The 22,844-nt window shown below is 35.6% G+C and overlaps 1 protein-coding gene and 1 long non-coding RNA gene across 2 annotated transcripts in view; one reads left to right on the top strand and one right to left on the bottom strand.

The window, feature by feature from the left end:
- LOC115349346 overlaps positions 1-8,737 on the bottom strand; it is a 44,738-nt gene extending 36,001 nt beyond the window's left edge. Inside the window, exons 1-2 of the long non-coding RNA XR_003926064.2 lie at positions 8,630-8,737; positions 8,458-8,547 (exon numbers count right to left, since the gene is read on the bottom strand). This is a non-coding gene — a long non-coding RNA (uncharacterized LOC115349346). The remainder of the gene's footprint in view (positions 1-8,457; positions 8,548-8,629) is intronic.
- KCNT2 (potassium sodium-activated channel subfamily T member 2) overlaps positions 1-22,844 on the top strand; it is a 160,469-nt gene that overhangs the window by 67,893 nt on the left and 69,732 nt on the right. The window contains 3 exon segments of the mRNA XM_030033481.2: positions 15,091-15,271; positions 17,426-17,590; positions 19,136-19,272. Of these exon segments, the coding sequence (XP_029889341.1) occupies positions 15,091-15,271; positions 17,426-17,590; positions 19,136-19,272 (483 nt within the window).

The following is a 22,844-nucleotide window of genomic DNA, read 5'->3' as shown; positions in this document are numbered from 1 at the left end:
CTTTGGCCATACTAACAGAAGCTGGCACCAGCCACCAGGAATTATTCACTCACACCCTGTTTGTATTAGGCATAACTTTATGGAATATTGAAAGGATATCTCAAAGGCTTTGGCAGAGCTAGGGATGTGATACGAGATGACCTAAAAAGAAGACAGATTTTAGTGCATTTACAATGAATTTTAAAAGAAAAAAAATCTCAATTTTTCTCTTCTGTATACTTGGTATTCCATTAAAAATTACTATAATGTTTAGACAGATGTTTTTCAAACAGGTGAAACTAGACAGGTAGACAATCATCCAAACATAGTATCATATTTGGGTGATAAATACATGCAAAAGTTAAATGTCCATGGATTCCTCTAACTCACCTGTGTGTGATATTCTTTCCATTAGAAATAGGGGCCCCATCCCCCATGCCAGAGCTGTCACATGCCAAAATCACTTACTGAGCTTAAATAAAGGAAGTAAAGAATTAAAAGTATGAGTCATTACAAAAATGTTACTTGTAAACTCAATCTCTGATAATTGCTTGTGAACTTCAACAAGAGTCTTTACCAAAACATACAGGTTTGTCAATTGTTTGACCTAGTCACAACAATTAAATGTCAGCTTGATATCAGAGAGTGTTAAAGATTAATCTCTAAATGGTATCTCAGCTCCAATAAATTTATATTTCTAGCACTGTTAGCAGATATCGCTTTCCATTCTCCCTGTCCCCCCCAAAGTAGAAGTCTGTAAATAAAGACCCTTTAGGGTATAATCCAAATAAAGAGCTCTCTGATTAATGAGTTCTGTACTTCCATTGACAATTAAAACCTTCTCCTAAAAATAAGTTAAAAATAGTAAATTATATTGAGTTTTGTTATCTCTCAACCTCTGTAAAATATCTAACTGTATACTTATAAAGGAACTCAAACGTAAGCTTAAAGTTGAATATATGCTTCCATTCTTTGCAAAAACACAGCCATATTTTTTATGTTTGTGGAAACTGTACATTTCTGCGGTATATATGAAAAATTATATATACTGTATATTAGGGTGGAAGTGCCTGAGTCACAGCAATAAGGAAGAAAAAATAATTGGTATAAATTTAGTAAACACTTAAGTACAAACCGTGGGTTGACTTTGCAGACTGAAAACTTAACAACAGGCATGAAATCAAATTGTCAGCTCCTTTGGGCACAGAGTACCGTATGTAATTACATTCCACAGCAAAGCAGTATTTTTACAAATATATTACAAAAGGAGTAGGAGATCATATAAGGGATGAGGCTATTTAAAGGTATCCAATACTTTATGGTCTCCTGTAATTGCATGCATTCTACTGCTTTGCTTAACTCTACAGTGTAAGAACAGAATGCTTCATGGCATTCCAATAAACTTTTGAATTACCTTTTCATATTTTCAGGACATCTATTATTACTGGCTTACATTTATGACAAACCTTAGTTAACTGCTGAGAATGAGCACTTAATTTGAGTACTTAATGAGTACTTAATTTGATTTTCAGTTTACAGTGTGTTGATATCAACAAATTAAATACAGTCCTATATTTTGCAAGTTTATCATTAGTGATGAGCAGTGAAAACAAAGTAAATGTAAATATTTTATGCAAAGAAGTTCAAAATAAAATTACTGAGGAGAGGAGAGGGCACAGCTACATGTGGGTATGTATGTACTTTTACTAGAATTGGATAAATATGGCAAAAAAAGAATGATTGTGGGTCGTGTTTCAACTGTACTTCACTCAATCTCTTTGTTCACTTTGCTAATATTCTAAAACAAAAAAAAAGAAAAAAATGCAGAAAATAAAGATTCAGCCAACTTTTAAGGCAAATGTGAAATACTTAATCTTGAATATTCAGAGTGGAAGTCTAATTCTAAGGCCTGTAGTGAGTATGTAGTAAGAATAAAATCTTACTGAATATTCTCCATGGGCTAAGCAATCAAGGGGAAAATATGCCAGACAAAACATAGCAGAGACTAACTATATAGTGTGCTGTCAGTCCTGGTAGTCATGGTGATCTTCTTTCTTCTCCTCCCCTGCCTTCATCTTTCCACTATTATGATCATTAATCCCATACTATTTTGCTGGCTACTTGAATCAGCTCATCTCTTCACTCATGTGTCTGTTGTTTTTTGGTCATCCTGATACAACCTGTGCTCTTTCTTTAAATGATAAGTATTATCAACTACGCTATTTTGAGAATGTAGCTTGTTGGGATTTCATCATAAACCATCATAAACATACCTGTGATTGTTAAACAGTCGCACCTCACACTTCAGAGTAGTCCTGGGAGGTTTTGAATTTCAGTGATTTTTAGGAAGAGTTTTATGCATAGATCCATTTGAATTCTAGCCAAAGAAATTACCAGACTTGCAGGTTTTTCTTCACGCAAACACATGGTCAAAATGGGTGGTCCAAAGAAGAAAACTCAGATGGAATTCATAAAAACTTCTATGACTTTCAGGAAGCTATTTAGCTATTGTAAAGTTCAGGCTTTTCCACTCAACCAAAACATTTCATTGAAAACTCCATCAGGACTCCACCAGTGTTAACAATAGTGAGGAGCAGGAGTAGAATGGTGATGAAATCATGGAGCTTGCTGATCAAACCAAACAAGACACAGACAGTCCAAGGTATCCAAGTTCTCTGGCTCATAGCTAGAATTGCTAGGTTTCCAAGCAGAAACTCAAACCATAAAGGAGCCTACTTCTGTAATATATCATGTAATATATTGCTTTTATCTCCTAGCAGTTAACCTCCTATAATTTTCACCCCACTAGACAACCTCTATTTAACATTTGCCCCCTTTCAGCTATTTTGGCAAACCTAAGCATTAAGCCTGGTGCTTAATTATATCTTGTTCACAGGCCAGTTGTTTCCCTGGTCGTTGCCCAAACAAGTTCTCTCTAGCTAAGACAGTAGGTAGATCATCAAGGAGACAACTTTGAAGTAAAAATACCTTTCCAGGAGGAACACAAACAAGAAAAAAGTATTTATGTGGCACACTTTTTCACGTATGCTGTTGTTTTTTTAGTAACAAATCATTATGAAATAAAGTAGCCAAAGCATACCATATGAGTATTTAATAAAAAAAAAAAAAAAAAAAAAAAAAAGGAAGGATAAACTTTAAGTCACATTGTGGTTTCCATACACCCTTTTGGATCTTCTACTACCCTTTTCAGTGAGCTTTCTAGTCATCATAAGCCTACAGGTAGTGTTCTAAATAGACAGAAACTGGACATCAGTGGAATTGTCTTGAGACTGCCCATACAGCCACCCATTTAACCAGCTTCATGGACACTACCCTTGTAAAGTAGCAACACAGTGTATGCTTCCATTTCCATTTTGCTTACTGCTTGTTTGAACAATCTTTCTCTGTCTTAAGAATATCATGGAACATAGCAGCTAAATTGAGGACAGACTTATAGAAATGCAGATGCACAGGATTTACCGTCCAGCAAACCCCACTGGCAACCTGCAGAGGTATCTGTGTAATTATTGGTCAGATTTTTCTCCACTATCGCTTAGATTGCAGTCATCCTCCCATTTAAAAATCAGTCCATCCCTTGTCACTATCCTTCACAATCTCAAGAGTTTTCCACAAAAATAAGGAAGATGATGACAGTACCCCAACACTGGAACAAGCTGGTGAGAGCTGAGAGGAATCAAAGAAATGAAGCAAAACTGGTTCTGATGTTGGCAAGGAGACTACAGCTTTGACAGTATCTAGTGGCCTTTATTCTTTTCTGTACAGGTGACCTCACTGGCAAAGGTAACAACACTGACAACACCTATGCATATGAAAAAAGTTTAAATAATGCCATATTTGTGCACATAACAACAAAAATATCGAAGGGAAACACTCATAATGGTAACAGAGAAAAGACCATGATGAGTCAGTGGTTTCACAGCGCAGCTTGAAATGCAAGAAGCGTACACCACTGTCCCGATGTGATCTGACTACAGCCATTTACCTTAAACACTCTTTCTAAATTTAAATTTTCCAGAAGGGAGAAGAATAGAAAGTTTCCCATTACCTAAACTCCTCTCCCATAAAGGTGTGCTTTAGCCAACATCCAGAGATGCAGAAAACAGATATGTCCATCTAACTTGTCACTTGGAGAACAAACCTGTCTGCTTGCTTCATTTTGTAAACATAAAGGGGTTACTGCATTTCAAAACAGCACAACTTTATAATTTAAATAATATGTAGTGCTGTTATTTTCACGGATACTTTCAATTATTATTAAAAATACTAGAGAATGTGCTTATGTTCATTGTTCAGCATCTTGAACAATTATTCAAAATAGCATCTTTACTTCATGAAAACACACACATCTACTTAAAAAGTAAATAATAGTGCAATAATAAAATCCAAAATGGAGCAGATTACATCCTCATTTAAGTTATCATAAAGATTTTGCATTCACTGACCTATCAATACTCATCTGCAGAGTGAACTCCTCATTGTAAGCGTAAACATTGTGCAATAGAAGGAACACAACAGATCTCTGTCTCTGTGTTCCTACGTAATTGTAGCATTTCACAGTGGTCTTCATTTGGCCTTCTCAAAATGTTCAAGTAAGTCCATCGTGTTCCATCTGTCTCCTCTTCATATCTGCAAACCTCTCTCCTATGTTCTCAGAAAGATTATATAAAGCACAGCAAGCAGCTGCCATGATAAACAGGTATTTCTCAGTTTCTAGCCTACATGTCTGGGTCTTCTATTTATTCACCCTTTAGTCTTCCAAATGCATATTCTATTGTTTTTCTCAAAAAGTGCTTTTCTCCATTTTGGGTGCCTAATAAAAGAATCCGTAAGCTCAGTAAACATATGCAAAGCCATTTCTAGTAAACAGAAATATTCCATTCTAGTAATATTTCATGACTAGTTTTTCTTGCTTTGGTTATATATCACATACAAAAATATCGTTATATGGAATAATCACTCTACAAGCTAGACTTGCAGGACCTGGTATGAGAAGGGTAGAATTTGTGAGGTAGACAGTGCTTCACAGGGGCCTCAGAGCCTACGTTCTGGCTCAGGAAAAGTCAGCTTTCTGATACCTGTCTTAGTTATCTATGTCTTCTAACAGTGAAGATTGTCATCATTATACTGTTTAGTCCTTTTAGATAATTGGTGATGAAAACAAATATGAATGAAAATTTCTGGGGAAAAGATGAGCTTAATGCAGACAGTGAGGATTGACTGCAATAGCATATTAAAATGTTGTGAGTGAAATATAAATAAGGCAAGCAGAAATCAGTTTCTTCCATGTCTACAAGTAAAATTCACTTCTGACAGAGCTTGGGTATGTCTGCAACAGAATACATTTTTTTATGGAAATTTAAGCTGGAAAGGAAGATTTCACCTGTGAGCTTTCCAAAGGGCTGCACCGTTCATGCCTATGGTTAAGGTGAATAAGACAGGTGGTACCTGCTGTGAATCACTTGCAAGTTTTAGATCACTCCAGCCTGTATTTTCTATTGGTCTGAGTTTCATAGCAGGATAAGCAGTGCAGGAAAGACCATTCTTCCTGAATATTACTCACCTGTAAATTTCTGAGAAATTAATTTTTGTTTATGGTGTTATTAACAAGAAAATTTTGCATCTGGAGGAAGGTAATTTGGTTTGTCCTGAAGCAGTTGTTTTAATCGTAGCAACGAGAGTTGCATTCAAAGTGCAAACAAATGAGAGACTGTCAAGGAGATGTAAAAATGTATGGAAGTTCAAGGAAGATCCATGATGAATATCCTTGAGAATCAGATGAAAAGGCAAAATCTTATAAGGAGAGAATTTTGACCACCAGAACTGAAGGAAAACTAGGAGGAAAATTCCAAAATCCTATTCCACAAAAAGCCTGTCCTAAAAGGAAGGAACTAGGAGAGGAGAAGTTTTCAGGTTTCAAGGCTAAGATAAATCAGAACGAATACTTAACAATAAAATTAAATCCATTTGTCATTAAAATATGCTGTGACTTGAGTTACGCTGACAATGAACAAATTCATTTTGTCAGTAGCTTATAGACTATATCATAATGCTGTAACAGTTTTAAGGCTGTAAATCATCTAAGACCGATCCTGTCTCAAGTGTTTGTGAAATTCTGTTGAATCAACTCTTTTCTTAAACGTTTATTTAATTCCATGACCTAGCTTATATGGGTATCAAAAATTTAGTAAACTAGATATCCGAATAGACTTAAGCTAAGGTGGTTTACCTTGGCACACGAGGAGCTGCATAAACGTAAAAAGCTGCCATAAAGGAATATTGGTATCTGGGATTTTCCAGCCATTGAAAGATATTACATGTTTCAGTGAGGTCTGGAAACACTCTTACGGTAGGCAGCTTTGGTACAGAATACATGTAAACATTAGAGAGGATACTTCAAGGTCAGGAACTGCAGGATTGTTTACAACAAATAAATGTTTGTAATGAGACTGAAGTGTACCTAGGCTAGGATGGACACAGAGCTGATTCACCCTCCATCAGAGAAAGTCTGCTCTTGGACCACGACTAAGGTATGCATTTTGAATTATTATTACAGGTTATTTTAATGCAGGCAGAGTATTTCAGGGGAGAATCTTTCCATACTGTTTTTGTTTATTTTTCATTAAAAACCTGTTACTGCTCTCAGTAGAAGCAGGACACTGAATTAGATGAGCCTTTTGCCTAATCCAATATGGATTTGGCCATTTTTTCTCTGTCAGTCTTTTTAGAAACTTTCTCTCTAACCATCCAACTTGAGAATCTTTTTGCCTCTTCTTACCATCTCTCTTCATCACTATCATAAAGAGGAAAGAAACAGGATGTGGTTTTGGATTCACAGTCATAGAGAATGAATATGCAGCTGGATCTTCCATATCTCCAGTAGAAATCTAACCAATAATGATTACTTCCTTCAAAATGGAGCAATTAATAAAAAAGATAAAAAGTGGTGCTTCCATAGTAGATATAACCTGATCTCAGAGTTTTAAAAGATTGAGTTTCCATTTCTTTATTACTATTAGCTTCTCTTAGCCAACCTTCTAAGATTCAAGATTTTTTTTTAAGAAATCTTATGATTAAAATCCAAGTTTAGTATGTTTAAAATCTGTCAAGTACTTAATTAAACAACTTACATAGTGGTAGTGGTACAATACCAGGCTTTGGAAATTGAATATAATTTTCCATGAGTTACCTCAAAACAAACTTCGGTTCAGGCTGATATCCAAACACAGTCCTAGAGCTAGTTTGCATTTTTTAGGTTTTCTTCATATTTATAAGAGTTTTTATTACTTTTTGTTATTTATGCTAAGAGGATAACTGTGGACTGTGTTCTGTCACTGGGAAATGAAATACATGTATACCTGGTCATAATCAATACCTCTGTCTCTAATTCCTATCCTGATTGTACACGCTGGGTTAGTTGTTTCTTACACACGTTTAACAAATATTTGGGTAATGAATCTTTCAGTTGTTAATTCAATTTGATCAAGGGAGTGTGGGTGGTTTGCATAACAACTGTTACACTCTTAAAAGTGTTTCAGAACTATTGCAAGAAACATTAAGCATGATGTTCCAAAGCATAACATACTGGGTCTATTAAATTAGAAGTTTGCATTTGAATTTTCTAGCACAGCACATATAATTTCTGAATATTATAAATAGATTACATAATTGTTCTTCCTGAGAAAGCATAGGTATGTAATATTACCTAATACTTCAGTGCCCTGCAGGTGAAGAGTACCTGGTGGTTGAAGTACTGACTGCATGTTTCTATTTCCTGAATAGTTGCTGACTCTTTGAGTGAGCAGTCCAAAACCTCAGACGCCAGCAGGCTCTTAGCTGCAACAGTATTGATGCACCTAAGTCGGAATGCCAGGGTTTACTTTGTTTACCATCAAAGCTCTGGGGCAGACTGAAAGCATACAAAAATACAGATAGTTCTTTGGACTTACAGACCGATGTGCTCACAGACCTTTTTATGAAAATACACTGAGCTGCATGCTGCCCACAGTGGGACTATGCTTCTGCAGTCTTAATGACCAGAGGTGTTTTATTGCAGCCCTACTTCTCATTTCACAAAACGCAGCAGCAGGAGTAGAAAGGTTCTAACTCAAGTTTCAACAAATATTTAGATACAGTTGGTCATTTCATAATATCCTTTTCTGCTTAACAAGATGTTCTGCAGTTTCTGGAAGTCACATGGCTTACTAGTGGAAGTTTATTTTTATAAGTTGAGCTTTTGCAACCGTTAGCTGCATATAACGTACTGATCTTTGGGGAAGAAAAATGCTTATATTAGACACTATAGGTAAGCAATAATGATATCATCAAACACTGTCATTTAGGATAAAGATACAACTGGAATACAGAAAAAGGTGACTTTTCCAGCTGAAGAGAAATTCAGAACTATTTCTGACATGGTAGGATTGCTGTGTAGTGAAAGAAAGAATTCTGCACCCTTACCTCAGCTTGTATTCACAGTCCCACAGAACCGAAGAGCTTGATTCAAGGCCTGTTGAAGTAATCCGAGTCTTTCCCTTCACTACTATGATTCTGAAAAAAAAGGGAGAGTGTTGTATGAAAACATATGCCGGTCTCTGAAAAGAAAATATTCTGGAAAAATAGAAAGATTTACATTGGACTGCCTGATGAAGTGGCATTAGAGTTGCAAAAATATCTGAGATACTTGTCATAACATTAATTTTCTCCTTGATTATTAAGAAGCCACAATGTCCAGCAGTATCTCTTTTTCTGTCCAGTCAGTGAATACATTTCAGCATGTTCTTCTGCATTTGTAGGATCATTTGTTACCAGCTAAGAATAGCAAGTATAGTTCTCTACTGACTTACTTTAAGGACAGCATAACAACCTTCATCTTCATTCCAATCAGCATTTTTCCCTCATTCCTTTCACTGTCTTGTATGCAATTAATCATTTCAGTGTCCTGGAATCAGTTATTCCCACAGCTTTAAAGCCTTCTGTATGGAATGAAAAGTGCAAATTGGAACTTCTCATTGTAATTCTTGAATTCAATACTTTATACATGATATATTGCACTGGATTCTGTCATTTTAACATTTTGGAAACTGCATATTACTTAAACTAGTAATTTTTTTTTTCTATTTTAATGCTGTTTATGGAAAATTGCCTTTCAGAAAATAAATGTTTAGAAAAAAACAGGTTTTATAAAAGACCTGAGAAAGCATCACAGGGCTTGGAAAAAATTGAAGCATTTGTTTTTCAGCAGCTTAAAACCTCAGCTTCAGGGTGTTTGGACAGGATAGACATTTTATTATTGGTCAGAGTATTTTCTGGTTGTCTTTCCAGTCATTTACTTGCTGGAGTTTCTGCTCATCCCTTGTTCTTTTGCTTTGTCTCTTCTTCATTATTTACACAAGAATCAGAGGTTCTACCAGAAGGCATTAGGTTTTTAGGTCATGGGTAAGGTGGTTAGCAAAACCTTCACCTTTTGTAGGACCAGACTACACAGCTCAGTATTGTTCATAGGAAAAAGATAATTAAAATCCAGAGGACGTGTATTATCATTCCGAAGTCAGCATACAGTATTTCCATATGTAACTGATAAAGTGAATGAAAAAAATGCCTCTTTAGTGTCACTCCAGTTATATTGGTATTCAACACAGAGTTTTGTGAAGTGTAAATTGAGCATTTAATGATTCTTTGTATACTAATTCTACAAGCACTGAGAATTGCTTTTCTAATAATGTCTAATTTTAAAACATGGGACAAAACTGCATCTGGCTTGACATCAGTGCCCTAGAGAAGACAGAACACCCCACAGAGACATCTTCCAGTATGAAAAACTGTTTGCCTCTGTGCAAAGCAGGGCATTCTCCAGATACAGCATTAGTCCTAACATCACTTTCATTTTGAGGACTTAAGGCTGGCACGAGCTTAATATTAACACCTTTGGCAAGTAGTAAGCAACTTTTGCCAATTCCAGGCAAAACCTCTATGCTTTTATCAGGCTTCTAAGGGATATTACATGCCTCTCAGTGTGAGGCTGAAGTATGAACTGTTCTATAGTCACATTTTATTTTTGTGTAAAGATAGAGGAAGTTTCTTTAAACATCTTGGGTGAACTCTTCCAAGTCTTCATTTCCTTAAGCAGACAGTTACAGCCTCTATAGTGATAAAATATGTTTCAAATGCCTGCTCATGTATTTCCTGAAAAGTTAAAATGGTCATCGTCTTCAGTATTTTGCTGTACTTGAATTTTACCCATAGATATTTGCTACAGTTGATGGTCTATCAACAGTTTTGCTGACTGATGGTTCATTCCAATTTTTCTCATAAAGAAAAATAAATCTCTGAGAGTAGCGTCAAAAAAATTTAAAATAAACAAACAGCAATTGGCAGTACAGAACAATCAAATAATTGTAATTTAATTTGTAATTTGTTCTAACATCACCATTCTGTGGTAGGATATGTAGAAACTTTAACGAGTTTTGGGTGTGAGAAGCTACTGGGAACACTTACTTAATATGCAGAATTACTATATTTCTAAGGTATTTCAGATGTAACTTCTGTAGTATATAAACACTGAGCCTGTACCACAAAATCTCACTGAACCCCATAAAATTAATCCCCCTTGATTTCAACATATTCATTAGCTAGTCCCTGTAGCTAGCTACTTAAAACACAACAAAGTAATTATACAAGTTGAAGCTCAAAGTCCAAAGAAAACAATGCTATGAGTTGCTACCCAATCCTGAAGACACCTATGCATCTCTAACTTTTGGCTTCAGCCTCTGGTGCCTTATTTTAGACCTCAAGAGGTTGTACCTGTAAACAATAAGTTTTCTCTAAAAGTGAAAATAAAAATGTAGAAATCAGATATATTTGGCAACAGTGAAATGAAAACACAAACCAATATAAAATAGATTATAACCGATTGATTATAGATAAGAATAGTTAATGTAGAGTATTTGCAAATTGCTATTCAAATGGTTCTTATTAAGTCCATTTCTATGACATGCTACCACAGCATGACAAAAATCTGACTTAGTCTCAGGGGTTATTTTACTCTACAGTATTTATTTCTGTACTGCATGTGGAGATAGGTTATTAAGAAATAGTAGTTAGTTTTGGCACATAAAATAAGCAAACAAAGATTCCTGGAATTAGAAAGAAAACTTCCAGTAAAATGAAGATTGAACTCTCAAAAGTTCAAATGATACCTAAACTAAACATGACTAATCTTCAGAGATTACATGTTACTATCTTTACTTTTTGTTTTTCAAGTGCAGTGGTAGTAGAGTGTTTAAAATCACACTTCTGTTCTCCATAAGTTTGTAATAAAATTTCTGATACTACTTTGCTTTAGCAGATCCGTGGTTTGGGTTTCTGTGGGGTTTTTAATAGTTCGAAATCTCCTTTCCATTAAACCAATTTTGTTTTGTTGCAACTGCTTACTTAGATCCGCTATAAAAAGACAGCCTTGCTGAATTTACAGGAAACCTAAAATTGGTATAGAAGGTGCTGGATTGGGCCCTATGTTTTAATTAGGTGTTTTCTGTGTATTTATTATTACAGTGGTTTGTTCTCTCCACAAGAACAAGTTGGTGTAAGCATTGCCTTTGCTGAACATTCCTTTCCTGCTTGAAATCCTTATGTTTGTCCAGGGATGACCAAGTAAATTATTGTTTCTTCATGGGATGAAAGAGGAGGAGGAAGCAAACAGGAACAAGGAGATAAAAATACCACCATAAAATATCAAAACAGCCAAAAGATGAAGTCCAAGTTACTACTTATTCATTATGTCAGGAAATAGGAGAAAGCAGACAAGAACATATGCTGTCTGTATTAGTACATGCAGCATTTATGCATATTTTAAAAATAATGCTTAACACTTAATTTACAAGAAAAAAACAGGTTGATACTACTATTCATATAAAGAAGGTTATATTAAAAGATGTCAGTAAGTTGTGGGGAATGGAGTAACTAATGCATGTGGACTTGGCTTCATGGACAGCCAATAACTCTCCACTGCACTCTCTATGCAGTGTAATCTGGTAGCCCAAATAGATAGCAACATGCTATAGATGCTGAGTAATGTTTCTTTAGAGGCACTGGTGGTGAGACTAAAGTATAATATTCTTGGGGGAGGAGTAAAAGAGGTAGTATTTCATTTGGTAATTAGACACCCATAAAGTTGTCTCTTGAAAGTCGGGTTTTTCTGCAGTTTTGTGATCTCTGGCTCTAGTAAAAACAAAAGGCAGAGCAGCAAAACTCCCAGCAAAATTAACACTTGGTAACCTAATTTTGGATTTATCATTCCTTTGTTTTCAGGGTTAGGGCTTCAAGTACAATTTGGTAGAACTGCAGATGAGGTGCAAGTAATTTCGAGGAAAGAAATTAATTTGTTCAACAAGTTGTTAGAAGAGCTGAATTTCTTCTTCAGCAAAGAAGAAAGAGCTCCCATGTCTTACTGACTTTAATATTGTTAACTAAATGTGAGAAGCTTTGGCTCATGCCCACTGGGTTCAATGAGAAACAGCTTGAATCTGCAACATTTTGGATCAGGCACAAAATTATTTTGATGGCTTCAAGGAATAGGAATATATAGACTGTAAGGGAGTACAGCTGAAAAAATGAAATCTTGGTCTCACTAAATAAAATGGGAATTTTACCGTTCACTTAGAAAAGGCTGAAACGGTTCCTGATGTATTAACTTATTTCAGTTAAGCTAAAGTGTGATGGGGTGGGCTGGCTACGGAAGCTCATGAAGAAGAATAAAGATAAAGAAAATATCTTCTTTATCAAGACTTGAGTTTTCCTACCACCAAGCTATTAAAAATTTTTGTAAGGTTTTACAAAAAGAACAAAAAGTGAAGAAACAGTTCTCATTCCTTGAAAATGTAAAAAAAAGTAGGGTATAAATTTTTTTTTTACAGCTTAATCCATCCTGTCAGATACAAAGGGTAAACCTGACCCTTTTGCATATACAAACACCAAGCAATTTCACCGGCACCAGCATCAGAAAAAATACATTTCTATCAATGATAGGGTCATGCATTATGCTTCAATACAAACCCATCTGTGGATATTTAACACACTTAGTGGAGTGGAGTAATAGTCCTGTTATGTGGGGGCCACCTCACGGGCTCAATGTAATTGCTGCTTGCCTGGCCCTTGTGACCTTAATTCCTGAAGTCAAGGTTATGTGTTTTAGAGATGTACCCACAAAAGACAACTAAAGAGAAGAAAATGCACCACAGTGATCCGGAATAATAACAATGAAGAATTAAAAATCCATCACCATTCTGCTTTTAAAGTTACATATAACTTATATGACTAATGCTATTAAAATAGCTTCTTTTTCCATACTCGGATGTCTCTGCAGTATACTCTATTGTTTCAAATTAACACTGGAAAAACTTCCTTGTCTGAGACCAAAAGAAAGCTTCATTAGCATAATTCCTTACAGTCCTTCTGTTAATCTTTTCAGGGACAAAAATATAATTCTCCTTTTTGTCAAAGAAAAAAAGAAAAAAAAAGAAAAAACTGGGAACATAGTGAAATTATGGAAGATCAAGATTACAACTCCAGTGAAAAATGTGGGACAAATTGAATAGAAATATAAAAGTATCAGTTCTTACTGAAGTATGAAACTTATGCAAACAATGGAGAAAAAAACTCCCAGCCTTTTAAGAACATTTTGAGATGTGTGAAAACTACAAATGCTAGAACTGTGAAAAGGAAACTGGGAATTTGATCCATATGTTCTGGAAATGCTACTGCCCACAGCTAAATTATTTTTGGAGAACCAGAACAGAGAACAGAAGAACAACTGCTAAAGCTGTTAGAAACACAGGGTCTCCCTGGTGATGCAAAGATCTTACCATGGCAGGTATTAATGAGTGACTATTACCGTCTGGATACCATATATGAAGAAATCATCTTCGGTATGTTCTAGAATAATTATTAAGGAATACTATATTATTTATCAATTATGTGTCTAATTCTCTGAGGACAAATCATCCTGCTAACTCGAAGGGGAAAAAAACACTATTCAGGGTGGTTCACACATTGATTTTCTTCATATAGGTGGATATAATTTAAAAGCCTGAACTGATCTAAGTAATTCTACTGTATTAGGGAAGATCATATTTTAAACTTGGGAAGCTCTTTATCATGGTATATTTTTTCAAAGTGAAATATTTTTAAAATCTGCAACATATGAAATAGCAGTAAGACCTGTGGACATATCCTGCTACAGCTTCTCAAAACCAAAACCACATCATGCTGATTACAAGAGAAATAATTACCAATTAACTTGGGCTACCATTTCCTTGTTCACAGGAATTTGTGACTGGAAGGAATGAACTTCATTTGTTCTGCTATCATAGACAGCCAAGCCTTATATTTCTATTCTGTACTTTTAGCGAGCAGACTCTTCATACCAGTTCGCATCTTCCACTTTCCACCTGAAGGCTGACCCTGGACACATTCCTCTGACAATTCGATAGTCTGCAATTCTCACATTCAGTTTATTCTAGACAGTCAGTACCCATTTGTACCAACATTATCCTTCTAGTATGCAACACGTACACTCATAACTAGTTTATGCTAGTAACTCTTGCCACAGAAAGGGATAGAGACCAACATAAAGAGCGATAGATTTAAAGAAAGCAGTATGTATATTTTCTTAGCCATACCAGCAAAGTCTCCCTGAAAAAGTTACAAGACGTTTATAAAAAATTCTGAATGGTGGCAACTATATACCATCTGTTCTGTTCTGGTTTAGAAAGGAATTGCATCAATCCATGATGTTCTATATACCACTTCTCCCTCACAATAGCCACTGAGCAAAACCTAGCAACAAAGTTGTGACTATCCTACTGAAATAATCAAAAAATGAGTTTCTTTTATTACAAATGACATTTGAAAATTATATTAATAACACACTTCTGGTTTGATACTAATTTTTTCTTTTCTTTGAAAAAATGTCTTTGCTAAGCTATTTATGAATTCTGAAAATAAATAGTTCTCTGCACATATAATCATCAAACTTGAACTGACCCTAAGTACAGTTTTTATTTTTCGTGTCTTTATTCATTCTTTTCTACATAGTATTTGTGGAATTCAGCATCTGGAACGAGCAGGAAACAGGTTGACTCTCTTTGACTCCCTTTATTTCTGCATAGTGACATTTTCCACTGTGGGCTTTGGGGATGTTACACCCAAGATATGGCCTTCAAAGCTGCTTGTTGTCATTATGATCTGTGTTGCTCTTGTGGTGTTGCCCATACAGGTAAATGTGGATTTTTCTTCTCTTTAGAATTGTTTTTAAAACAAAAGAGTAATAAGTAAAATAATTTATTGTTACTATTATTATTGCATATAAAATGTCAGAAAAAATAACCATCTTCTATACCTCCTATTCTGGTTTTTTTGTTTCCTTCCTTTTTCCTATGTTTGTTCACCTATAGTCTAGATTTATACTAAAAAACCCAGAGCACTAATAACAGTTTTCAAATGCTGGTGAAAGCTTTCTGTTCCTGTCATGTACCACAGAACCCTTCCTTCATCCTGAGATATGGGTTTGTTATTAAAGGAGCAATTTAAAAAAAAAACAACAGTGGCCAGCACTTTCTTTATGAGTATAGCATTTCCTCTGCAGGCTCTCCCTGTTTCTAATCTTGGTTCTCTCCGCTTCCTCTCTTACTCTTACAGCTCAGTGCTAAGTTGAAAAAAATCTCATTAAATCTGCAACTCAAGCAAATTGGGTTCACAGCTGTGTATGTCGGTACACACACAAACAGAGCCAACAGCACAGTTAGGAATTTTTGATGCCTACTTAAGTTTAGGACTTCTAACAGTTTCAACAGGAGAAGGCTGATTTATGAAAATCCAAGTATTTCAAGGAATCAATCAGTTTCATGAAATTGGTACCAAATATTTCCCAGCTCATTAGGTGAGGCTCTATGACAGAAACCCTGAGATTACATGGGAAGCCCTCTGAAGATGTTAACTGTTCCACACTTGGTGATCGCTCGGACCTCGTGCCACAAAAAGGGGATGTGGGGAGACATTGTGAATGTTTATCAAAGCTTATAGCAGACCTGCTAGACCATGAAGCTCCGGACTTTCTCACACAGCCATAGTTTCCAGACCCTGGTTCTTTGACAGTGAACTAAAGCTCACTGTGAGCAGACAACACAGAAACCCTGAGAGGTTGGAAGCTCAAGCTTTCAGCATTAATTTCCTTGAAATTATTTGAACATTTTAATTATACCTAAATATTTAATGTCTGCATACACAGACATATGCACTAACACAATTATATTCCCACTCAGTGGAAATTTAGTAAAATATATATTCTATTGAAAACTAAAATATGCTTTGTTTAAGAAATTTGGAATTTCCTAGGAAATAGAAATTTCATCTTTCAGGTAGTTCTGATATACACTCCAGGCATAAGAGCTGTGTTACAAGTAAATAACCTGGAATCTACTGCCCTTTCACATAAATTTACCTATTATTAGCTACTTTATTTTATAGCTTTGTAGTGATAATGGGGCTTCATATAGTCTTCCATACACAGAATGTGAGATGCATTCTCTCCTGAGCTTTTTTCCTGCTATGATATGAAATCATTTATTATTCACAATTCAGTCTCTCCGTCAGTTGAATGTGAATGAGAAAAAGCAGCTATCACACAGATATATAGTTAAATTGAGCTCAGTCTTAAATGCATATTATTTACAAGAAACTTTGAAATGGTGTTTGTATGTTTTATTACAGATTGTTACAGTATTCTCTTTAGTATAAAGGATTCACACTAGTAGAGGAATGTTTACTGTTAGCCTGCATATGTTGTTCAGCTGGCAAAGGCAAATTTGCTGCATTAACAGCTGCTGTGTATTTAAGTTGTATCTAAATTTAAAAGACAGATAAGAGAGTATACAGAAGGTCACCTTCAGAACATTATAAAGTCTCTGAGAAGAATAAGTACTCTGCCAAAGTAAGTAAAATGGTGCTTCTATCCAAATATCTATACTCACAGTATGCACTTAAGTGTGTGAAAATTTAACCTTTCAATTGAGGGAAGCATTTATGTCATATGGCACTGGAAAAAGAGAGCTCAGAAGTATGAAATACATAAATACGGTACAGCCTTCATTCTTTTCTAAAATCTTGAGATTTACTGTAATCTCATGATATGTTAATGGACTTACCCTGCTATTTGTGTGTGGTAGAGACTAGCTCTGCTGCCATGTTTTTCAACCACCCTATTCATCTCACCCACTTACTAGAGAACTTTTTATGAAGAAAAAGACAATGTGGGCTAAGGGCAGCTTTTCACAAAGGCATGAGATGAATGATGCAACATTGGTAAGTCATGATACAGTTGTACTGCACATCTGCTTGTCTGTAATTCACTGACAATTGGCATCTCTTGCAGTTTGAACAGCTGGCATATTTGTGGATGGAGAGACAAAAGTCTGGTGGTAACTACAGTCGACACAGAGCTCAGACGGAAAAACATGTTGTGCTGTGTGTTAGCTCTCTGAAGATTGACTTACTTATGGATTTCTTAAATGAATTCTATGCTCACCCCAGATTGCAGGTACTTACAGTGGTAAAAAAAAAAGGAAAATAAAACAGATTTTTTACATTCAGCCTTCTGAACTGGTCTTTAATATGTAAAACTGAATTTGGGAATAGCTGACTGAATTGGGAGTCTATAATTGCAATAAGAAGCTGAGATACAGTGTGGAGACATTAATTTTAAATTGAGATAAATAGACTAAATGGATAAAATTACTGTCTTGTTGAATTATGCCAGTCCTTTTAGAAACAGATATTTCCATGCAAATTCCTTATATTCTACCGCAAAATAGAAAATAAATGAAAACTACTCAAATTATTTTTCCTGTTCTTTTGGGACTGGATCCAAAACTCCTCACAAGTCAAAGCATCTTTTGGTTTTCACATTTTGCTTTGGTTTTTGCCAGTGTTAGGAAGATTAGATCCTTTTGGAATTACTGAAATTAAGAAATAAATAGACATACTTTAAAAGACAAAGACCTTGAAAGATTACACACGAGATTTTCTTAGTGTACACATATTCCCTAGCTAATGCAAACATGTTATATGAATTGTTTTGATCATCTAAAAGCTTATTTTTATGTGAGATAGCAATTTGGATTCCTTATCATTAGCTTTGCTACAGACAATTTCTTTTACTAAATCTCCTCTATGTCTTTTACTAAGTTACCTGTGGTACCATGCTTCATTAACTAGTGAAAAAAAATCACAAAAATAGAAGCCTCAAATTGCTGAGCTGCAATTTGACAAATCTCAAATCCAAAATATTGCCCAAAATAATTAGCTAGTAAGAGGCATAAGCAAATGCACAAAGAAATCCAGTTCTTTATAGATGCAAACACAAATTGAAATCCAAAATGTAGTTAACTAGCCTGAAGAATGAGTCAGCCTCTGTGATACACTGGGGACAAAGAAGAAATGTCCTTATAATACTTATGTAGCCTAAAAGAGCTTATATACGTTCCCTTCACAATTGAAATGGGAAGCTGAAGGATACAGATGATACGCTAGATCCAATGCACTAAGCTTTCTGCAAAAGTCTGTGCGCGCTAAGGAAGACTTTTCTATGACGAGCCTGTCCTAAGCTCTCAAGTCTCTCCTCTCACATTCCATTTTTCTCTTCTTTTCCTATGTACACAGTGTATACTTCAGAGCAACCTTACTTTTCCTAACAAGGATGGATCTGCCCATTAATGTAGAGGAATCAGTTTGGCGGAAGACAATTCCATTTCGATTGTTGAAAACTTCCTACATTTTCCAGCTAGAATGACAGAAGTGTAAATTGTCTCTAAAAAAATTATGCTCATATGGAAACAAAAATGTTTCTAAATGGAATTCCATTGCTGCCTGGGAGTCTTTTGTAACCAGTTGACAACTGTCCAGCCATATTTATTAAAGAATTCAATATTTTAAACACATGTATTCCAATAACTTTTGTGAATTAAATTTGAGAATTATCAGAGACATTTTTGACATCCTGAGTCTCTGTTGACTCATTCTCTAGCAACAATAAATGGTAATGTAAAAAAAATAACATGACTATTCCCCCTTATGTTTTTGACAGGACTATTATGTCGTTATTTTGTGTCCTACTGAGATGGATGCTCAGGTCCGAAGGGTGTTACAGATCCCAATGTGGTCCCAAAGAGTTATCTATCTGCAAGGCTCAGCACTAAAAGATCAAGACCTGTTGAGAGCTAAGTAGGCAAATATTGTCCAATTTTGGTTTTTCCTTTTGTTTCACTCATAGTGTTTGATAAGTAAATTTGACAAACAACAGAAGCTGTGCTAGAAGGAAGGCATGTGTATTTAGAAAGGCTCTTTGTTATAATGTGTTTTTCTTAATATCTGAAATTTTTCAAGGAACAAATATTTGTCAGCTCTTTCATTTGACCAAATTTTTCTTCACTATCTTTTCTGTCTCAGTTTTTAAAGGTGTCGAGACAGAGTGCCTGTGATTTCTTCTGAAAAAGCAGCACAGAAAATTCCAAAACTGCCAATAATGCTAGAATTTGTTTCTGTTCTCCTGACCAACTGAAAGGGAGAAATGTAAACAAAAAGAATTATCTCCCTTTGAACCCTTTGCACAGTTTTATTTTCTTCCTAAGTTCAGCCTGGTAGTGTAAGCAACTACTCTACTATACCTCTATACACTCTTCTTTCAGGGCTTTCCTCTTACCACATAGTTCCACCACTTCTAAAAATTCTCTCTGCCTGTTAATAGTGAATGACATTAATCAAAACACATCAGTCAAACACAGTTCCTCAACCTCCCCCCACCATTGCTCAATCACTTGAAGGTGTGAAGGAATTCACAGTGGAATTCACGTAGGAGGATCTTCTCTTTAAACTCTCCAAAAAGAGAGAAAGGTGCTTCTTAGCAAATAACTGATTTAACTTATCTGCATTGCTCTTTATAAGAACTTATTCAGCAACTAATATAGGTATCTAAAATGAAGCCAATACCTGTCTGAGTATTTGTGTCATTCAGCCTTCTTTACCCCAGGGGAGTTATTTCCAAGAATCTAATCTGTGAGAAGTCTAGTCAGCAGTGTTATCTTCTCAGATTTCTGCCAGTGAAAAAAACAACTACTTCTATATCTGTTTAAAATTTGAAAATCCAGTAAAGCTTTTTTCAGGATTACGTATTTTCCTTTAGAGAGAGGTTCCTTTTTTTGCTCTCTTGCTGATTTCAAGAAGGAATGCTTGTGGAGATTTAGCTGGCATTTGTTCTACACATTAGGAGAAGAAAAATTAGGCTGTTCCCTAAAGATAATCTTGAATTTCACTTATAATAACCTGGAGGTAGTCAACTATGGAACTGTGCTTTTTCCTGAAGAACATGTAATTGAATGTACCTGTCATAAAATAATTTTCAGCCTCTCCTGAGGGAAGAATCGTAGTGGGAATTTAACAGAACATTTAATATGAAATATAACCCAGTACCCAAGATGTTTGGTGTATTTCTTTTTAATGAGAACATAATGTACTGAGAAGATAACAAGGCACATGGTAAACTTATTCTAATAAATAAAGTAGTGGTTACCAACAACAAAATAATCAAGAAGTGTCTCATCAAAATTTACACATGTATTATATGTGAATGCAATGTCAGAATAGCATGATAAAGGTTGCATTAAAAAGTAAAGGAATACCAAAAGTTGGCTGACTGCATAAGTAGTAAATACTCAGTTAACTAAAGACTGTATTTTGCTTTACATGCCCTAATACACAATTTGACATTACAAAAATGATATTCGTTCTTGCTTCCTATCTTTAAAAGCTTCACTTTGAAAATTTTTGGTGATCTCTGAACAATGTTCACGTGCCCAGCCTTAACAAAAGGCAGGATGAATTTTGTCATGAGGTATCACACTGATGCCTATATTGTTCATCAGCATGACTGGAAGCTTTATAGCTACCTTCAGCATTTAAAACAACACAGTAACTGATTAAAACAGCTCTCATTCTCCATGCAGACTAGCACTAGAAAGTGAGTAACACTACCATGCTTGATTTCTTTCCCCTACAGCTTTCACCCATGTTCTGTCATGACCTCAAACATTTTTTCTCTCTCCTTCCACTTTCTTTAGTGAACCATCACAAATCTTAATCATCTTCATGTCCACTCTTTTTCTTTACCTTATACTTTTCCCAAGCTATCTGACATCTCATTATATATGTCTGTTTATCAGCTTTGGTTTAGTTGCAGAGAGTTGTAAATAGATCTTAATTTTTGCTACCAAAATAAAACCACTATCCTCTGTGAATAATAAGCTTGGAATCGTATTGTAGAGCATCCTATGTAGACTAAGCCTGCATCTTGCAAGTGTTTTCCCACACAAGCTCTCATTTTTGCACCACTTAAAACTATATTTATATTCTTGACATATAGCATCTCAACTCCCTGAACCCTTGTTTCAGAACACTCTGAAAATATTATTTATGTAGTACATCACTTTGCCTCATTGCAGTCCTTCCCTGGCTTACCCTTCTTTATTGCATCAAGGAGTGACCCCTTATTCTCGCTTAGCCTGCAACTCCCAGTTCTTACTGAGAGGTAACCTTCTGATAAGTCTATAATGTTATTCTCTTTCACGCATACAACAGATTAAGATACAAGTCCCATTGTGATTTCACCCATACTGTCCCTTTAATGTAGGATGAATTTCTCAGAAACATCTGCAAAGTAATCCCAGTATTCTGACTCGCATCCTCTCTTCAGTCAGTTGTCTGCTCTGATATCTAGTGAGACCACTTTCTACTACGATAATTTTTATATTCAGGTATTGTCACACCGTTTCTTCCTGTTTCCCATGTTTGCATATACTTTTGTTGTCCTTTGTCATGTCACTCACAGCTTAAATGCCAAGGACTGTCTTTTTGTTCTGTGTTTGTACAGTACCTAAAAGAATGGGCTCTCAGTCTAAACCTAGGGTCCCAATGGCCTAAACTTTTACTAACAACCACCAGTTCCATTTTCTAGAAGCAGAGAAACCAAAGGTTTAGGAATCTCAGGTCCCATTCAAGACTCCAGAATGGAGTTGCTGTAATGGGTAGTGAACTGCCTGTTCATTTTCCCCAGCTTCTGTCTCACTTTTCTCCTTCCCAGGAAACCCATTCTGATCATTCTGTTTCTCTTTGCCCAGAAAGTCCTGTCTTCCCAGGGAGGTCAACCAAGTCCCTTTCTTTACTTCCATGTACCAGTAAGTGAAGTAGGATTCACTGGACAAGGATATCAAGATCTGAGGCAAGAGAGGAAAAGCAAACTTTGATGAAACCTTCAGTCAGATAGTTTTTCTCAGCACTTCCACCACCACTCTTTTTATTACGTGACCAGTTGTACCCAGTAGAGAACAATTAGGCATTAAAAGTTCTCAAAGAGACCATGAACTGAAAATGGTTAATTCATTTAATGCATACATACACAGAAATGTTTGTTGTTTATCCCAAATGAATTATTCTAGTACATCTACCCATCTTTCTGCTATCACTAGGCAAGACAAGTCTATATGAAGTTGTCAGCCCCCTCTCATTCATTCTTATCAATAATAACTTGTACATATCATACTCTTACATACTATGCAGACTGGTGTTATTTATTCACCTTTTATACTGATGACAGATAAATACTTATTTTGTATTTGAGGCCACTCTGCTTTTATTACTGTGGCACAGCTTCTACTGGCACCAGGGAAAGAAAGTTTCCCAGAACCTAGTCAAGAAATACTGGTACACCATGAGTTAGTGCACAAAGTGCCTGCTGTTGACAT

The sequence above is a fragment of the Aquila chrysaetos genome, chromosome 12, assembly GCF_900496995.4.
Source record: "Aquila chrysaetos chrysaetos chromosome 12, bAquChr1.4, whole genome shotgun sequence".
Classification (NCBI taxonomy): Eukaryota; Metazoa; Chordata; class Aves; order Accipitriformes; family Accipitridae; genus Aquila; species Aquila chrysaetos.
This window is presented reverse-complemented; position numbering and strand designations above follow the sequence as displayed.